Here is a 20,000-nt window from a genome sequence, read left to right as displayed (position 1 = left end):
AGTTTATAATGGATTCTGTAACGGATAGGCAACCAGTGCAATGACTGGCAAAGAGCAGAGGCATCAGTGAAGCGGTTGCAGAGGAAAATGAATTTAATAAAAAATTCAGTTTTATTCATATTATTTGTTAAAAAATACACATACACACATTTATTTTACACACACATTGTGTATATTATATATATATATATATATATATATATATATATATATATATATATATATATATATGTACATATACACACACACACACACACACACACACATGCATTTATTTTACATATATATTTATTATTATATATATATATATATATATATATATATATATATATATATATATATATATATATATATATATATATATATATATATATATATATATATATATATATATATATAAAAATGTGTGTGTATATATATTATTTAACAAATAATATGAATAAAACTGAATTTTTTATTAAATTCGCATGAATCTCTTTGTTACCTATTGTTACACAAGATTACGGGTTGGGTTGATATTTTGTGTTGAAGTGTCATGCACATGAATTTAGTAGCACTTTTTGTGAAGTAAAATTAAAATTTATAAAACTTATTATACAGACATAAAACTTATCTAGTGGACTTGTAACACCCCTATAATTCCTTAAACTCTCCCCTCCCCCCCATACACTCACCCTATGCCTGTGCGTACTTATACATTTTTGGTCAGGCACCCGGTTATTATTTCCGCTCATGGTTATCCTTATTCTCCAACATTCGCTTAATTTAGCCGAGAAACTTTCTACCACTTTAATAAATAACTCGTCGCTTAATCCCATGTTTCATTTTAGTAATGCAAAGCAGAAGTAAAAAATAATTACAATTTTTTTTTCATACTTACTGTAAAATTACATTTTTGATTTCTACTCAAAAATTCAAAAGTGCGTTAGATGGGAAGCGATCGTTAAACTAATGACATTAATTTCGGATGCTTGCTTTAATTACTAGCTTGTGATTGGGATTTATTAACTAGTTATGAACTGTGAAGAAAGTTTCCAGAAGTCTTTTTCCCTTCATTAATTTTCAATTATATTTGATTAATTTGCAAAGCTCCAGGCAGGCCCAAAAAAATAATTTAAAAAATAAAAAGTTTACATCATTTACTTCCAGTTTCATGGATGGGACTTCCCACAACAGGAGACCGTAAAACTTTGTTTTTTTTTTTCAGAATCCTGTTTTATTACAGACTTAGAGATCACTAGGAATAGCGCAGACATTTAGTAATGGCTGTGCCTGGTACTGCAGCACAAAGCAGACCAGCACCATTCAACTAAGGCCCCCCCCCCCCCCCTTCACACATTCATGAAAAATGTTTATGTTTTGCACGACAGTGTAAGACAAGGGTCTCTCTAATAAGCCTCATTATTGGCAGTTTTAAAAACGGATTTCTAAATAGTGGGGCAAAAAACAATTATGCAAAACAATTCTACTGCATAAAGTTAGTTTCGATGTGTAAGATAACCATTACTCATATATCCAGTTAAAGAGGACCAACCACCAGGATTTTCCTATATAAGCTAAAGCCAGTGCTATACTGGTGCTATCATGCTGATTCTATACATACCTTTAGCTGTGAGATCGGATGTATATTTTCTGAAATACAGGCAAGTAAAGAATGTGAAATGCACTTATTTGATTGATAGGTGCTGCAGACTAATAGGTGGGTCGGGTTTTGCTAGTTATTCCCGCCCCTGTCCCCTGCCTGTCCTACTTCGAACCTGTCATTACCGGGGAAGGAAGGACATGGGGGCAGGAAGGAAGGACATGGGGGCAGGAAGGAAGGACATGGGGGCAGGAAGGAAGGACATGGGGGCAGGAAGGAAGGACATGGGGGGGGGTTTAGGGAGGAAGAGCACAGGGGGGGGAGGGAGGAAGGCAGAGCACGGGGGGAGAGGAAGGCAGAGCACGGGGGGAGAGGAAGGCAGAGCACGGGGGGAGAGGAAGGCAGAGCACGGGGGGAGAGGAAGGCAGAGCACGGGGGGAGAGGAAGGCAGAACACGGGGGGAGAGGAAGGCAGAACACGGGGGGAGAGGAAGGCAGAACACGGGGGGGAGAGGAAGGCAGAACACGGGGGGAGAGGAAGGCAGAACACGGGGGGAGAGGAAGGCAGAACACGGGGGAGAGGAAGGCAGAACACGGGGGGAGAGGAAGGCAGAACACGGGGGGAGAGGAAGGCAGAACACGGGGGGAGAGGAAGGCAGAACACGGGGGAAGAGGAAGGCAGAACACGGGGGGAGAGGAAGGCAGAACACGGGGGGAGAGGAAGGCAGAACACGGGGGGAGAGGAAGGCAGAACACGGGGGGGAGAGGAAGGCAGAACACGGGGGGGGGGGGAGAGGAAGGCAGAACACGGGGGGGGGAGAGGAAGGCAGAACACGGGGGGGGGGGAGAGGAAGGCAGAACACGGGGGGGAGAGGAAGGCAGAACACGGGGGGGAGAGGAAGGCAGAACACTGGGGGAGAGGAAGGAAGAACACGGAGGTGGGGGAGGGAGGAAGAACACGGAGGTGGGGGAGGGAGGAAGAACACGGAGGTGGGGGGAGGGAGGAAGAACACGGAGGTGGGGGAGGGAGTAAGAACACGGAGGTGGGGGAGGGAGGAAGAACACGGAGGTGGGGGAGGGAGGAAGAACACGGAGGTGGGGGAGGGAGGAAGAACACGGAGGTGGGGGAGGGAGGAAGAACACGGAGGTGGGGGAGGGAGGAAGAACACGGAGGTGGGGGAGGGAGGAAGAACACGGAGGTGGGGGAGGGAGGAAGAACACGGAGGTGGGGGAGGGAGGAAGAACACGGAGGTGGGGGAGGGAGGAAGAACACGGAGGTGGGGGAGGGAGGAAGAAGACGGAGGTGGGGGAGGGAGGAAGAAGACGGAGGTGGGGGAGGGAGGAAGAAGACGGAGGTGGGGGAGGGAGGAAGAAGACGGAGGTGGGGGAGGGAGGAAGAAGACGGAGGTGGGGGAGGGAGGAAGAAGACGGAGGTGGGGGAGGGAGGAAGAAGACGGAGGTGGGGGAGGGAGGAAGAACACGGAGGTGGGGGAGGGAGGAAGAGAACACGGGGGGGGGAGGAAGAACACGGGGGGAGGAAGAACACGGGGGGAGGGAGGAAGAACATGGGGGGGAGGGAGGAAGAACACAGGGGGGGGTTAGGACAGGCAGCAGACAGGGACAGGCATAACTAGCAAAACTCAACCCACCTATTAGATATTATGTTGTACCTCTCAACAAATAACAGTGCATTTCACTAATTTTACTTGCCTATATTTCAGAAACCAAACATCCGATCTCACAACTACAGGTATGTATAGAGTCAGCTTGATAGTGCCAGTATAGCACTGACTTTAGTTTATATAGGAAAATCCTTTTGGTTAGTCCTCTTTAAAGCATATGGCAGAAAGGAGATTGGAGCGCACCACTATGCCAAAATGTATAAATGGGTGCACCCTGATGCAGTGAGAGGAGAGAAATGGATCAAGGAAGAAAAAAAGCACTGCACAAAAACCAGGGGCACACCTGATATAAATATCAAAAGTAACACCTTTATTCAATGCACACGACAAAATGTGTTTAAAAACTTTAAAAACAAAACATGTAGGACATGCTACATGTTTTGTTTTTAATGTTTTTAAACACATCTTGTTGTGTGCATTGAATAAAGGTGTTACTTTGATATTTATATTATACTAGAAGGTGGCCCGATTCTACGCATCGGGTATTCTAGAATTTACGTATTGTGTAGTTCATGTATGATTTTTGTTTATATATATATATATATATATATATATATATATATATATATAGATAGATAGATAGATAGATAGATAGATAGATAGATAGATAGATAGATAGATAGATAGATAGATATATAGATGTTGTTGTGTGTAGTTACCAAGTGTTTGTGTAGGGCGCTGTACATGTTCTGGATGTTGTCTGGGTGTGATGGGGGGTGAGAGCGGTGTTGTTTGTGTGTTGCGTTGTTTGTGGAGCGCTGTGTGTCTGTAGCGTTGTGTGTGTGTTGCGCAGTTTGTGTGTGTGTGGTGTGTTTTGGGGGGAGGTATGTTTTGTGCAATGTGCGTGTTGTGCGGTATGTGCGTATATTTGTGTGTGCAGCGTTGTCTGTGTGTGTGGGTGTCTGTGTAGGGCAGTTGTTTGTGGTTCCCAGTGTGTGTGTGTGGTGTGGTGTGTTGTGCAGTGCGCGCGCGTATGTGTGTGTGTTGGGGGGAGGTGTGCACTTCCCATCGTGCTCCATCCCCCATGCAGCGCACTCCCCATCGTGCTCCATCCCGTATGCTGCGCACCCCCCCATCGTGCTCCATCTCTCATCCTGCGCACTCCCAAACGTGCTCCATCCGCCATGCTGCGCACTCCCAAACGTGCTCCATCCGCCATGCAGCGCACTCCCCATCGTGCTCCATCCCCCATGCTGCGCACTCCCAAACGTGCTCCATCCGCCATGCTGCGCACTCCCCATCGTGCTCCATCTCCCATGCTGCGCACTCCCAAACGTGCTCCATCCCCCATGCTGCGCACTCCCAAACGTGCTCCATCCCCCATGCTGCGCACTCCCAAACGTGCTCCATCCCCCATGCTGCGCACTCCCAAACGTGCTCCATCCCCTATGCTGCGCACCCCCCATCGTGCTCCATCTCCCATCCTGCGCACTCCCAAACGTGCTCCATTCGCCATGCTGCGCACTCCCAAACGTGCTCCATCCGCCATGCTGCGCACTCCCAAACGTGCTCCATCCGCCATGCTGCGCACTCCCAAACGTGCTCCATCCGCCATGCTGCGCACTCCCAAACGTGCTCCATCCCCCATGCTGCGCACTCCCAAACGTGCTCCATCCGCCATGCTGCGCACTCCCAAACGTGCTCCATCCGCCATGCTGCGCACTCCCAAACGTGCTCCATCCGCCATGCTGCGCACTCCCAAACGTGCTCCATCCCCCATGCTGCGCACTCCCAAACGTGCTCCATCCGCCATGCTGCGCACTCCCCATCGTGCTCCATCTCCCATGCTGCGCACTCCCAAACGTGCTCCATCCGCCATGCTGCGCACTCCCAAACGTGGTCCATCCGCTATGCTGCGCACTCCCAAACGTGCTCCATCCGCCATACTCCGCACTCCCCATCGTGCTGCATCCTCCATGCTGCGCACTCCCAAACGTGCTCCATCCGCCATACTCCGCACTCCCCATCGTGCTGCATCCCCCATGCTGCGCACTCCCAAACGTGCTCCATCCGCCATGCTGCGCATTTCCAAACGTGCTCCATCCGCCATGCTGCGCACTCCCAAACGTGCTCCATCCGCCATGCTGCGCACTCCCAAACGTGCTCCATCCGCCATGCTGCGCACTCCCAAAGGTGCTCCATCCGCCATGCTGCGCCAGCATCAGCCTCTCCGTCTCCAGCATCAGCCTCCCCATCCCAGCCTTCCCCAGGTTCAGCCTCTCTCCTCTCAGCCTCCTCCAGCACGCCGTGCTCCTCTGCCGACACTCACAGATCCGATCGCATACACTCACACACACCCACACACACCCACCCGATCGCATACACTCACACACACCCGATCGCATACACTCACACACACCCGATCGCATACACTCACACACACCCACACACCCCCACCCGATCGCATACACTCACACCCACCCGATCGCATACACTCACACCCACCCGATCGCATACACTCACACACACCCGATCGCATACACTCACACACACCCGATCGCATACACTCACACACACCCGATCGCATACACTCACACACAAAGACACACACACTGACGATATTGCACATACGCGCTGATACTCACAACATCCGGGGATATCACATGCTTCTGGCCATGTGATCCCCCGGCAGGTCCTGGAAGCTCACAACAGCACAGTATCGCCGCCGAGAAGCAAGCGATATCCCAGGATGTTGTGAGTATTTGGATGCGATGTGATGTGTGTATGTGTGTGTGAGTGTGATCTGATGTGTGTGTGTATGTGTGTGTGTGTGTGCTGTTATGTGTGTGTATGTTCCGCAGCTGCAGGACCTTGATGTGTGGATGCGATGTCATGTGTGTGTGAGGTGTGTGTGAGAGTGAGTGTGAGCCGGTGTACACTGGTAACTATGATACACATCGGGTAACTAAGGGACCTTAGTTACCCGATGTGTATAATGGTTACCAGCTTTCACGGCATCCGTCAAGATCCCAGCATCGCAAGGTTATGTCTGGCGCTGCCGGGATCCTGACGGAGCCGGTGTAGAAGCAAGCGATATCCCAGCATGTTGTGATGTGTGAGGTGTGTGTGAGAGTGAGTGTGAGAGTGAGTGTGATCTGATGTGTGTACTCACCTGGGAATCGGAGCTCCGTGTCAGTTGGGCCAGAGCGAGCGTGCATTGCGCGAGGGGGGCGGGGCCTGCAGAGAGCCGGGGCGAGAGACCAATCCGTGTGGGGGGGCGGGGCCATGGCGAGCCCAGCGGCCAATCAGCTTTGTGTCACCGTAAGGACACAATTTCGGAGCATGACAGACAGACAGACAGACAGACAGAATAAGGCAATTATATATATAGACTAGAAGGTGGCCCGATTCTACGCATCGGGTATTCTAGAATTTACGTATTGTGTAGTTCATGTATGATTTTTGTTATATATATATATATATATATATATATATAGATGTTGTTGTGTGTAGTTACCAAGTGTTTGTGTAGGCGCTGTACATGTTCTGGGTGTTGTCTGGGTGTGACGGGGGTGAGAGCGGTGTTGTATGTGTGTTGCGTGTGTTGCGTTGTTTGTGGAGCGCTGTGTGTCTGTAGCGTTGTGTGTGTGTTGCGCGGTTTGTGTGTGTGTGGTGTGTTTTGGGGGGAGGTATGTTTTGTGCAATGTGTGTGTTGTGCGGTATGTGCGTATATTTGTGTGTGCCGCGGTGTTTGTGTGTTGGGTGTTGTGTGTGTGCAGCGTTGTCTGTGTGTATGGGTGTCTGTGTAGAGCAGTTGTTTGTGGTTCCCAATGTGTGTGTGTGTGTGGTGTGTTGTGCAGTGTGCGCGTGTGTGTGTGTGTGTGTGTGTGTGTGTGCATCAGCCTCTCTTCTCAGCCTACCTCTCCCAGCCTCCCTCCTCCCAGCCTCCCTCAGCATCAGCCTCCCTCTCCCAGCCTCCCCAAGCATCAGCCTCCACCAGCATCAGCCTCTCTCCTTCCAGCCTCCCCCAGCATCAGCCTCCGCCAGCATCAGCCGCTCTCCTTCCAGCCTCCTCCAGCATCAGCCTCCCTCTCCCAGCCTTCCCCAGGATCAGCCTCTCTCCTCCCAGCCTTCCCCAGCATCAGCTTTCCCCTCCCAGCCTCCCTCAGCATCAGCCTGCCCCAGCATCAGCCTCTCTCCTCCCAGCCTCTCTCCTTCCAGCCTCCCCCAGCATCAGCCTCTCTCCTTCCAGCCTCCCTCAGCATCAGCCTCCCCTTCCCAGCCTTCCCCAGGATCAGCCTCTCTCCTCCCAGCCTCCTTCCTCCCAGCCTCCCCCTCCCAGCCTCCTTCAGCATCAGCCTTCCCCTCCCAGTCTCCCCCAGCATCAGCCTCCCCCTCCCAGCCTTCCCCATGATCAGCCTCTCTGCTCCCAGCCTCCTCCAGCACGCCGTGCTCCTCTGCCGACACTCACAGATCCAATCGCATCCACTCACACACACCCGATCGCATCCACTCACACACACCCGATCGCATCCACTCACACACACCCGATCGCATCCACTCACACACACCCGATCGCATCCACTCACACACACCCGATCGCATCCACTCACACACACAGACACTGACGATATCGCACATACGCGCTCATACTCACAACATCCGGAGATACCACATGCCTCTGGCCATGTGATCCTCCGTCAGGTCCTGGAAGGTCACAACAGCACAGTATCGAGGCCGAGAAGCAAGCGATATCGCCGGATGCTGTGAGTATGTGGATGCGATGTGAGGTGTGTGTGAGGTGTGTGTGAGGTGTGTGTGAGAGTGATCTGATGTGTGTGTATGTTTTCTTCCGCCGCAGCAGGACCTTGATGCGCTTGTAACCATGCGAGCATGGTTACCAACGTATCCACACCACTCCCGAGCGGGGGCCGGGGAGTACAGTACTCACCTCGGTGACAGCCGTGTCAGTTCGGGGAATGCGGGGGGGGGGGGGGGGGGGGGGCGAAGTACAGTACTCACCTCGGTGACAGCCGTGTCAGTTCGGGGAATGCGCGGGGGGAGGGAAGGGGCGGGGCCAGAGCTAGCGTGCATTGCGTGAGGGGGGCGGGGCGTGGCCGAATTGCCAATGCCTGCAGGCTGCCGGGGCGAGAGGCCAATCTGTGGGGGGGCGGAGCCTGGGCGAGCGGCTGGCCAATCCGTGTGGGAGCGCAGCCTGGGCGAGCGGCCAATCGGTGTGGGGGGGCGGGGCCATGGCGAGCCCAGCGGCCAATCAGCTTTGTGTCACCGTAAGGACACAATTTTGGAGCATGACAGACAGACAGACAGACAGACAGACAGACAGACAGACAGACAGACAGACAGACAGACAGAGACAGACAGACAGACAGACAGAGACAGACAGACAGACAGAATAAGGCAATTATATATATAGATCAGGTGTGCCCCTGGTTTTTGTGCAGTGCTTTTTTCTTCCTTGATCCACAACTCTTTAAAGCATATGGACAAAAAAAAATAATAAGGGTACCTGGAGTCAGTTGGCACTCTAGCTTGCTGCTTAAATACTTTATTTTTTACTCATATCTACTCGTTATGAATAGTGAAAAGGCTTACAGCAGATAAAGCATAGGGGGGGGGGGGCTTCTGCTGCAGCAAGTTGTCTTACAGCCACACACAGGACAGGGAAGAGGAGGAGGACGTGGCTGATCTCCTGAGACAAAGAAGATTTCTGGGTATATTTTCATCCCAATGGAAGTCAAAATAAGAATAGAGGAGGAATAGCTGGGATATTTCTTTATTTTATGTGCATTTTGTGTGTTTACTGTTCCTTTAATCAAAGTAAAAAGAAAAAGGTTTTGCAGCTTTCTAAACTACCGTATTCCACGCTATTTTCAAGGTCACTGAATTAATGGAAACACTCGGCTATGTTTAGAGGCTGAAAACTTATTCTGACCTTCTCCTACTCATATTGACGATTTGTTACTATGTATCAGTCTAGGTAATCGTGTTTGAAGCCCAGCACGCCAGCAGCACACATCTCTCCCACTCTATTCTGGCCTCCAGGCTGAAATATGGCATCTTAGCTAATACATTGTAACAAACTGCAGCCCTGTGAGAAGAACAAGGGCAGGACAGCTACCTGAGCAAACGAATGCAAATCTTTTTTTATTTACGGGTCAGAAAGAGGGGGAAAGACCAGCACAAAGTATATAGCGCTGCGGCCCCTTCATTCTCAGGATGGATGAAGGGCCCAAGGGTCAGATTCCAACTGCTCATAAATTGATGGCATATCCCAGTGATATGCCATCCCTTAAAGGGGTTGTTCTGGCAAAAGAAAAAGAATTTTCACCAGTGGCTTACAGCTATAAAACAAACAAAAAAAAAAACAAAAACAACTAAATAATACTCATGTACTAGCCCCCTTACAAAATCAAGGGCAGGACACTTTACACAGGAAGAGGAGACATCACTGTTGCACCAGCACACAGGCCCGCTGCAGCCTGTCATTGGCTGCAGTGGTCAGGTGACTTGAGCAGCACATCTGTGATCTTCCCGCTGTGCGGTCACATGATTTTGTAGTATTAAGTTTCTACTGTAGCCAATTAGTGGCCAGTGACTGGCTGCGGTTCGATTTGACACCAGCACCTACCTGATGAACTTGGACTCCAAGGTGTCATAGAGAGACATCAAAACTTCAGCGTCCTCTCCGATCTTGCAGACGACATTTTTTAAATTCACGAACAATGCAAAAGATGGAGTGGCGGCAAACTTAGCTTGTCTGTTGATGTCATTCTGCTTTTGGGACTAAATATAGGAGAAACACAAAAAAAAGCGTGAATGAAATAAAAAGCAATATAAAAAAAAAAGGAAAAAAAAAAAAAATAGTCATCTGAAACACTAACATTGCAGTTAATAAAATCCTAATACTTTACAAATAAAAAGTTATAGTTATCCATTTTTATTTAATTATATTTTTGTCGAGTGAGGGAGGGGGAATTTACAACTAATTACCTTAGTCCTGTTTAACTATAGCTTTCTCCTAAGTTACATATAACAAAATTATTATAATATTTATATATATATATATATATATATATATATATATATATATATATATATATATATATATATATATATATATATATATATATATATTTCAACCTTTTCCCACATTTCAGGCTTCAATCATAAAGATAAAAATTTTAATTTTATGGTGAAGAATCAACAAGTGGGACACAATTGTGACGCTGAACGAAATTTATTGCTTATGTTGAAGTTTTGTAAAATAAATAAATAACTCAAAATTGGGGCGTGCAATATTATTCATCCCCTTTAACCCCTTCAGCCCCAGGGCACTTTCCGTTTTTGCATTTTTGTTTTTTTGCTCCCTTTCTTCTTAGAGCCGTAACTTTTTCATTTTTCCGTCAATCTTCCCATATGAGGGCTTGATTTTTGCGGAACGAGTTGTACTTTTAAATGAAACCATAAATTTTACCATATGGTGTACTGGAAAAGAGCAAAAAAATTCCAAGTGTGGAAAAACTGCAAAAAAAAGTGTGATGGCACCATAGTTTTTCGGATGTTTTATTCACGGTGTTCCCTATATGGTAAAATTGATATGTGGGTATTATGCCTGAGGTCAGTGCGAGTTTGTAGACACCAAACATGTATAGGTTTACTTGTATCTAAGGGGTTAAATAAATTCACAAGTTTGTCCAGTAAAAGTGGCGTACGTTTTGCGCCATTTTCCGAAACCATTTCATTTTTTGGGATCTATGGCTTAGTGATGGCTTATTTTTTGCGTCTCGAGCTGACGTTTATAATGGTACCATTTTTGCGCAGATGCTACATTTTGATCGCCTGTTATTGCATTTTGCGTAAAACTTGCGGCGACCAAAAAACGTAATTTTGGCGTTTGGAATTTTTTGCCACTACGCTGTTTACCAATCAGATTAATTGATTTTATATTTTGATAGATCGGGCATTTCTGAACGCGGCGATACCAAATATGTGTATATTTATTTTTTAACCCTTTAATTTTCAATGGGGGGAAGGGGGGGTGATTTGAACTTTTAGGGTTTTTTTAAAACTTTTTTTACTTTTTTTTATTTTACTAGTCCCCCTAGGGGGCTATAGCGATCAGCAATCCGATCACTCTGCACTATCTGCTGATCACAGCTACACAGCTGTAAACAGCAGATACAGTCACTTCCTGTTTCCCTCTGCTTTGGGCCGAGGGAAAACGAAAGTGAAACGTCATAGCTGTAGGCGTCATCACATGACCCTGTGCTACCATGGCAACCACCGAAAGTCACGTGATCACTCACATGACTTCCGGTGGGGGTGGCGGTAAGTGAAAATTTTCACCGCGCGTATATACATCTCCCTGCCAGACTTTGGCAGCAAGATGTAAGGGGTTAATGTTACGGGTGGAATGCGATTCCACTCATAACATGTAGGCACACGTCAGCTGTTGAAAACAGCTGATGTGTGCCGATCCACGCCACCTGCCTGCGGCAGGGGGCGGGGCTTAACGGGACACGCTCCATGACTGATATATCCGTCCATGGTCGTGAAGGGGTTAAGTTAATACTTTGTAGCACCCCCTTTTGCTGCGATTACAGCTGCAGTCTCTTGGGTTGTGTCTATCAGTTTTACACATCGAGAGACTGAAATTCTTGCCCATTCTTCCTTTGTAAACAGCTGGAGCTGAGTGAGGTTGGATGGAGGCGTTTGTGAACAGCAGTTTCCAGCTCTTTCCACAGATTCTCGATTGGGTTCAGGTCTGGACTGTGACTTGGCCATTCTAACACGTGGATACGTTTATTTGTGAACCATTCCATTGTAGATTTTGCTTTATGTTTGGGATCATTGCCTTGTTGGAAGACAAATTTCCGTCCCAGTCTCAGGTCTTTTACAGACGCCAACAAGTTTTTTTTCCAAGAATGCTCCTGTATTTGGCTCCATTCATCTTCCCATCAATTTTATCCATCTTCCCTGTCCCTGCTGAAGAAACGCAGGCCCAAACCATGATGCTGCCACCACCATGTTTGACAGTGGGGATGGTGTGTTCAGGGTGATGAGCTGTGTTGCTTTTACGCCAAACATATAGTTTTGCATTGTGCCCAAATAGTTTGATTTTGGTTTCATCTGACCAGAGCACCTTCTTCCACATGTTTGGTGTCTCCCAGGTGGCTTGTGGCAAAATTTAAACTACACTTTTTATGGATATCTTTGAGAAATTTCTTTCTCCTTGCCACTCTTCCATAAAGGCCTGATTTGTGCATTGTACGACTTATTGTTGTCCTATGGACAGACTCTCCCACCTCAGCTGTAGATCTCTGCAGTTCATCCAGAGTAATCATAGGCCTCTTGGCTGCATCTCTGATCAGTCTTCTTGTTTGAGATGACAGTTTGGATGGACGGCCGGGTCTTGGTAGATTTGCAGTGGTATGATACTGCTTCCATTTCAATATGATCGCTTGCACAGTGCTCCTTGGGATGTTTAAAGTTTTGGAAATCTTTTTGTAACCAAATCTGGCTTTAAACTTCTCCACAACAGTATCACGGACCTGCCTGATGTGTTCTTTGGTCTTCATGATGCCATCTGCGCGTTATACAGAGCACTGAGACTATCACAGAGCAGGTGCATTTATACGGAGACTAGATTACACACAGGGGATTATATTTATCATCATCAGTCATTTAGGACAACATTGGATCATTCAGAGATCCTCAATGAACTCCTGGAGTGAGTTTTATGCACTGAAAGTAAAGGGGATGAATAATATTGCACCCCCAATTTTCAGTTTTTTAATTTTTACAAAACTTTAACATAAGCAATAAATTTCGTTCACCTTCACAATTGTGTCCCACTTGTTGTTGATTCTTCACCAGAACATTAACATTTTTATCTTTATGTGTGAAGCCTGAAATGTGGGAAAAGGATGAAAAGTTCAAGGGGGCCGAATACTTTCGCAAGGCACTGTACACACATATATATATATATATATATATAATAAAACAAAAAAAATTTGGACACCTCTCAACCTCTCACAAAATTACAAATGAGAGTAGAGGTGTGGAGCTGTGGGAAAGTCTTGAGAAAGTGTTCATGTGAAACAGCGCTGGCCTGACGGAGTACCCTCTATCCTCCATATTTGCAGTATCTTAGAAAAAAAGCGTATTGACATTGTTGATGAGTGCCTAAGGCTATGTGCGCACTGGGAAATGGAATTTTCTTGAGAAAATTCCGCATGCTCTCAAAGATTACCGCACCCGCGGTAAAAACCGCGGCAAACCGCACCCGAAAACCGCATGCGGTTTGCCGCGGTTTCACCGCGGTATTGTTCGCGGTATTGCCGCGTGCGGGTTGAGATGTGCTTTATTGCATTCAATGCAATAAAGCACATTGAAGAAAAAAAAAAAGTCATTTAATTCTGAGATAGTAGATAGATAGACAGAAGAATAGATAGAGGGATAGATAGAGGACAGATCGCTGCATTTCCCACGGTCGGCAGTGAGTTCGCATTATCGGCCGTGGGAAATGACCGGTAATTACCTCTGCTGTCTGCTGCGAGGCTGCATTCATTCAGCGCTGTGTCTGTGACAGTCGCGGCTGGATGTAAGCAGCGCAGGACCTGTGGATTACGTCGGAGCTGTGGATTACGCCGGAGCTTTGGTGCGGGAGGGGTTAATAAAATGGTGAACGAGGCTTGTTTGTTTTATTTAAAATAAAGGATTTTTCGGTGTCTGTGTTTTATTAACTTTACTTACGGGTTGATCATGTCAGCTGTCACATAGACGCTGGCATGATCAAGCCTGGAGTTAATGGCGGTGATCCACCACCATTAACCCCTTGTATTACCCTGCTGACACTGCTACACGGCGGCAGGAAGAGCCGGGGACACTCCGGTAGTGCCGCATAATGCACGCGACAGTGCCGGGGCAGCTGCGGCTGATATTCTCGGCTGCCGGAGGGGGAGTGAGGCGGGGGACATTAACCCTGCCCCTCTCCCTCCCCAGCCTGAGAATACCGGGCCGCCGCTGTGTGCTTACCTCGGCTGGACGGTAAATATACAGCGGAGCCCACGTTCTTTGTTTTCTATATTTCCGTTTTCTTTCTATGTGTGTTCTATGTGTCTGTGTGTCTGTGATGTGTCTGTGTCTGTGATGTCTGTATGTGTCTGATATGTGTGTGTTTACTCTCTGCACGGCTTCCTCTTCCTGTAATGACATCACTTCCCTGCAAAACCGCAGACAGGCGATGTACATTACCGGAGGTAAACCGCGAAATACCGCAGGGAATAACGCAGGAAAACGCAGTGAACCGCACAGAATTTGCTTCCTGCGTTATTCCCTGCGGGATTTCACGATTAACATTGGAGTCAATGGAGTGAAATCCCGCAGCGACGTGCGGAGAAGAATTGACATGCAATTGTTTTTGCTGCGGGCATCCCGCAGCAAAACATGCAGCTGTCAAATTCCGCCTAGTGCGCACAGGATTTTTTTTGCCCATAGGTTTTGCTGGTGATTCACTGCACTGCTGAACATTTTCTGCAGCGAAACATGCAGCAAAACCGCAAAAAATCCGCAGCAAAATCCGGTAAGTGCGCACATAGCCTTAAGCTTCTTCTTCAACCTTCAGCCTTTGTCATTTCACTCAATGCAGATTCCGAGTGCAGCAGTTGTGACGAGTTTGGTATCGGCTGATGCGCTCTGCATAGTGAGTGACAGGACTTCATCATATTGAGCAAAGCAGCCAATGACGAGCTCATCTTGGCTGCTGCGCTCTGCATAGGCAACTTTTGACCCTAGATGTTGAAGTAGCCTCTTGCTGCTCTAGTCATCTCGCTCATAGGCTGCCAGCCATGATTTCGCTGAAGCACTGCAAAAAGTTTAGCGCCGATGAGTGGAGCAAAATTTCAACTAATGTTTCGGACAGGCTCACACTTGCTTTTTTGCAGTATATATGCAATCCTTTTCATTGCATTTCCTCCTCCCCTCATGTACTCCATATTGTGCATTAATTGAGATGCCCGAAGTTTGAGTCAATGCCTTGACATAACTAAGATTTGTCTGGACCTGATCTAGACAGTATGTGTTTGATGACATAAAAAAAAAATTATGTTATTATTCAAAAAAGTTAAGCAAAATAAATAATACTTACTTTTTCTTCTTGGATTCTTTCCTCAACCTGTTTTGATGCAATTTCATGTGCCTGGAAGAGGTTTATTGTACTGGTCTGCTCGGGGTCTAGGATATTACCATGCTCATCTCGAACCACCAAATCCAAATCGAGGATCCTAGGGAAAAAGGCAAACCGTTCCAAATGATTCAAAAGAGGGAATATATCAGTTCTGCACAAGCAACTATCTACAATCAACAAGACGGCTAATACATTAATGAAAATGTACAGGAAAACATAGAAAGGAAGAGGAAGAAATGATTGAAGAGGCCAAAAAAAAAGGTGAAATGGTGTAAAAAGAATGAAAAATGAGGGGAGTGAAGGTAGAAAAAAGGAAAGAAAAAGTGGATGAGGAATAAATGGGGAAAGAGTAATATAAGACAGAAAGGGAAAAAGGACCGAGGGGAAAGGGAAAAAGGACCGAGGGGAAAGGGAAAAAGGACCGAGGGGAAAGGGAAAAAGGACCGAGGGGAAAGGGAAAAAGGACCGAGGGGAAAGGGAAAAAGGACCGAGGGGAAAGGGAAAAAGGACCGAGGGGAAAGGGAAAAAGGACCGAGGGGAAAGGGAAAAAGGACCGAGGGGAAAGGGAAAAAGGACCGAGGGGAAAGGGAAAAAGGACCGAGGGGAAAGTGAAAAAGGACCGAGGGGAAAGTGAAAAAGGACCGAGGGGAAAGTGAAAAAGGACCGAGGGGAAAGGGAAAAAGGACCGAGGGGAAAGTGAAAAAGGACCGAGGGGAAAGTGAAAAAGGACCGAGGGGAAAGTGAAAAAGGACCGAGGGGAAAGTGAAAAAGGACCGAGGGGAAAGTGAAAAAGGACCGAGGGGAAAGGGAAAAAGGACCGAGGGGAAAGGGAAAAAGGACCGGAGGGAAGGAAAAGGGCAGGAGGAAGGGAAAAGGGCAGGAGGAAGGGGAGAGGACAAAAAGGAAATAAAAAATATTTAGAAAACAAAAAAAAAAATCTAAAAAAAAAGTGCAAGACTGATAGAGTAAATTGAACAGTCTGTAATAATCAGCCTTTCTGTAGATTTCTCTAAGGGTTGTAAACTGACTTTTTCTGCTTAAACTAGGCACAGTAATTATGTCTTGTAATATGAAGAATGCATATGTCCTAGAAGCATTATAAACATTGTATTTTGGAGGCTCAGAGGATATCGCATCCATTACTTCTTGGGAGCAGAAGATGTTTCTCGGCAAGTCTTGCTTCCATTTGTCAGAAGTTTTAGAACAAAAATGAATTCTCAAGATGTTCGCTCCTGTTTGAACAAAGAGCATCTGGAGGCTAGGCAAACTTTAAGCAAATACGTTGGCAGATGGTAAGACACAATAACAAACAAGGAAATCATTAATTGAGAAGAAGGTTAGGCTTTAAATTCTTTATTATGAATAGAATCAAGGATCTATCTCAAAACTGTTTCCATGCAAAGCAAAAACTCAGTCACGAGAAATGCAAAACTGCCATATCACATTGAAGCACGCACTAAATTAGATTTTCATGAAGCAGTCAGACTGTTAAAGGCTAAAAGGCAAAACGCATACCTAAACATCAGCCACCCCCAGAAAGGTAACCGTCTGGCTATAATAAATGGCGAAATATTCATGAGTAGCAATGCTAATCACTGTAGCTCCAGATAAGTAAAATCACCCCGCTACATTAGGTTCGGAAGAGAAACTCCAGCTACAAGTTTACAGTAAAAAATATCACAAAACAAAGACACATGCAAACAAGTATAAGCAATGAGACTCTATATTAATAAACTACCTGCTACAACAGAATGATTTGTGACTTTGGGAGATTATTCTATGTATAAGAACCTTTTCCAGTTTGAGACTTATAAGACAAAACTGAATAATTTCAGATTGTTTTGCCAGTTCTTTGGAATCCATCATACAGAAAAGAACTTCTCAACTTTTTTTGAGGACTCAAATTAGACTGTGAATTTGGCATTCTACATTGACATACAGGTAAAGATGGACTTCTGCTACACACACACACGAAAAACGAGCAATCAAAAAAAAAAAAAAATTGAGTATATACCCTATAGTAAATGAATAAGTGAACTATAATACATGTAAATCACATAGGGTAGTTAATGCTTTTTTGAGAAAGAAAAAAAAAAAGCATAAAAGTCATTCCACCGCGACATGGCATACAGAGTCGGGACAGTTCTAGCCTGTCTCCAATATTAAAGATGTGGAAGGAAGAGGGAGAGGGAGCCCTCATGAATTGTGCCTTTACCATGCATACCATTTTTCGGTCTTCACTATGTTTTTAAAGATATACCAATAAAGAGTCGAATGTTTTACTAAGGAGGACTCGTGCTGGATCACTCCCTCTCCCTCTTCCTTCCACATCTCTGCTACCGGTCAGGATAGACCGTGGGATCCCAGGCACCCGCAAGGCTGAGCAGTCCGGGCAGCAGGTGAGCTGAAGAATTTTTTTGCTCATTCATCTCCAATATTAAAACCTTACCTTGTGTCAGCCAACCTCTATGTGAATGACATAGTTTATTTAAATAATATAGTGTACTATTATTAACAACTATAGGGTATATGCTAAATTTGTTTTTCTGTGTTTCTTCTTTAGTTTCGTCTGTGAAATGATTACATTGTGAACGTGCTTCAGCTTATTTCTTTGGTTTTGCACACATAGAGAAACCCTGTGTCCTCTTTTCCCTCCCCACACAGAATAAATGCCCAAGAGTCCTCCTTTCCAGTCCCAAGGAAAGAGAAATCCAAGAGTCCTCCTTTCCCTGCCAATATAGAGTGAAAGCCTGAGAGTCCTTGTTTCCCTGCCCACACAAAAAGCAAGGCTGAGAGTCCTCCTTTCCCTGCCCACGCACAGAGCAAGGCTGAGAGTCTTCCTTTCCCTGCCCACGCACAGAGCAAGGCTGAGAGTCTTCCTTTCCCTGCCCATGCACAGAGCAAGGCTGAGAGTCTTCCTTTCCCTGCCCACGCACAGAGCAAGGCTGAGAGTCTTCCTTTCCCTGCCCACGCACAGAGCAAGGCTGAGAGTCCTCCTTTCCCTGCCCACGCACAGAGCAAGGCTGAGAGTCTTCCTTTCCCTGCCCATGCACAGAGCAAGGCTGAGAGTCTTCCTTTCCCTGCCCACGCACAGAGCAAGGCTGAGAGTCTTCCTTTCCCTGCCCACGCACAGAGCAAGGCTGAGAGTCCTCCTTTCCCTGCCCACGCACAGAGCAAGGCTGAGAGTCTTCCTTTCCCTGCCCACGCACAGAACAAGGCTGAGAGTCTTCCTTTCCCTGCCCACGCACAGAGCAAGGCTGAGAGTCCTCCTTTCCCTGCCCACACACAGAGCAAGGCTGAGAGTCTTCCTTTCCCTGCCCACGCACAGAGCAAGGCTGAGAGTCTTCCTTTCCCTGCCCATGCACAGAGCAAGGCTGAGAGTCTTCCTTTCCCTGCCCACGCACAGAGCAAGGCTGAGAGCCCTCCTTTCCCTGCCCACGCACAGAGCATGGCTGAGAGCCCTCCTTTCCCTGCCCATGCACAGAGCAAGGCTGAGAGTCCTCCTTTCCCTGCCCACGCACAAAGCAAGGCTGAGAGTCTTCCTTTCCCTGCCCACGCACAGAGCAAGGCTGAGAGTCTTCCTTTCCCTGCCCACGCACAGAGCAAGGCTGAGAGCCCTCCTTTCCCTGCCCACGCACAGAGCATGGCTGAGAGCCCTCCTTTCCCTGCCCACGCACAGAGCAAGGCTGAGAGTCCTCCTTTCCCTGCCCACGCACAGAGCAAGGCTGAGAGTCCTCCTTTCCCTGCCCACGCACAGAGCAAGGCTGAGAGTCTTCCTTTCCCTGTCCACGCACAGAGCATGGCTGAGAGTCCTCCTTTTCCTGTCCACGCACAGAGCATGGCTGAGAGTCCTCCTTTCCCTGCCCACGCACAGAGCAAGGCTGACAATCCTCCTTTCCCTGCCCACACACAGAGCAAGGCTGAGAGTCTTCCTTTCCCTGTCCACGCACAGAGCATGGCTGAGAGTCCTCCTTTTCCTGTCCACGCACAGAGCATGGCTGAGAGTCCTCCTTTCCCTGCCCACACACAGAGCATGGCTGAGAGTCCTCCTTTCCCTGTCCACGCACAGAGCATGGCTGAGAGTCCTCCTTTCCCTGCCCACGCACAGAGGAAGCCTGAGAGTCCTCCTTTCCCTGCCCATGCACAGAGGAAGCCTGAGAGTCCTCCTTTCCCTGCCGATGCACACAGAAAGTTTGAGAGTCCTCCTTTCCCTGCCCATGCACAGAGGAAGCCTGAGAGTCCTCCTTTCCCTGCCCATGCACAGAGGAAGCCTGAGAGTCCTCCTTTCCCTGCCCATGCACAGAGGAAGCCTGAGAGTCCTCCTTTCCCTGCCCATGCACAGAGGAAGCCTGAGAGTCCTCCTTTCCCTGCCCATGCACAGAGGAAGCCTGAGAGTCCTCCTTTCCCTGCCCATGCACAGAGGAAGCCAGGGCCTGTTTCTTTCATCCACATAGAGAATACACGAGTCCTGCTTCCTCCACTCACAGGTAAAGACAGAGTCCTACTTCCTCCTCCTAGATATAGAAAAAAGTCTGTAAATCCTGCTTATTCCATCCACAAATAAAAAAAGGCTACGTTTTGCTTTCCCC

At 47.4% G+C, this 20,000-nt stretch overlaps 1 protein-coding gene across 1 annotated transcript in view; it reads right to left on the bottom strand.

Annotated features, from left to right (window-relative positions):
• Positions 1-20,000, bottom strand: part of DOCK1 (dedicator of cytokinesis 1) — a 523,077-nt gene that overhangs the window by 488,802 nt on the left and 14,275 nt on the right. The window contains exons 5-6 of the mRNA XM_075351602.1: positions 15,373-15,508; positions 9,853-10,007 (exon numbers count right to left, since the gene is read on the bottom strand). Of these exons, the coding sequence (XP_075207717.1) occupies positions 9,853-10,007; positions 15,373-15,508 (291 nt within the window). The remainder of the gene's footprint in view (positions 1-9,852; positions 10,008-15,372; positions 15,509-20,000) is intronic.

This window comes from Anomaloglossus baeobatrachus, chromosome 5 (assembly GCF_048569485.1).
Source record: "Anomaloglossus baeobatrachus isolate aAnoBae1 chromosome 5, aAnoBae1.hap1, whole genome shotgun sequence".
NCBI classification, from domain to species: domain Eukaryota; kingdom Metazoa; phylum Chordata; class Amphibia; order Anura; family Aromobatidae; genus Anomaloglossus; species Anomaloglossus baeobatrachus.
Note: the sequence above shows the minus strand (reverse complement) of the source record. Positions and strands in the feature narration are given on the sequence as shown.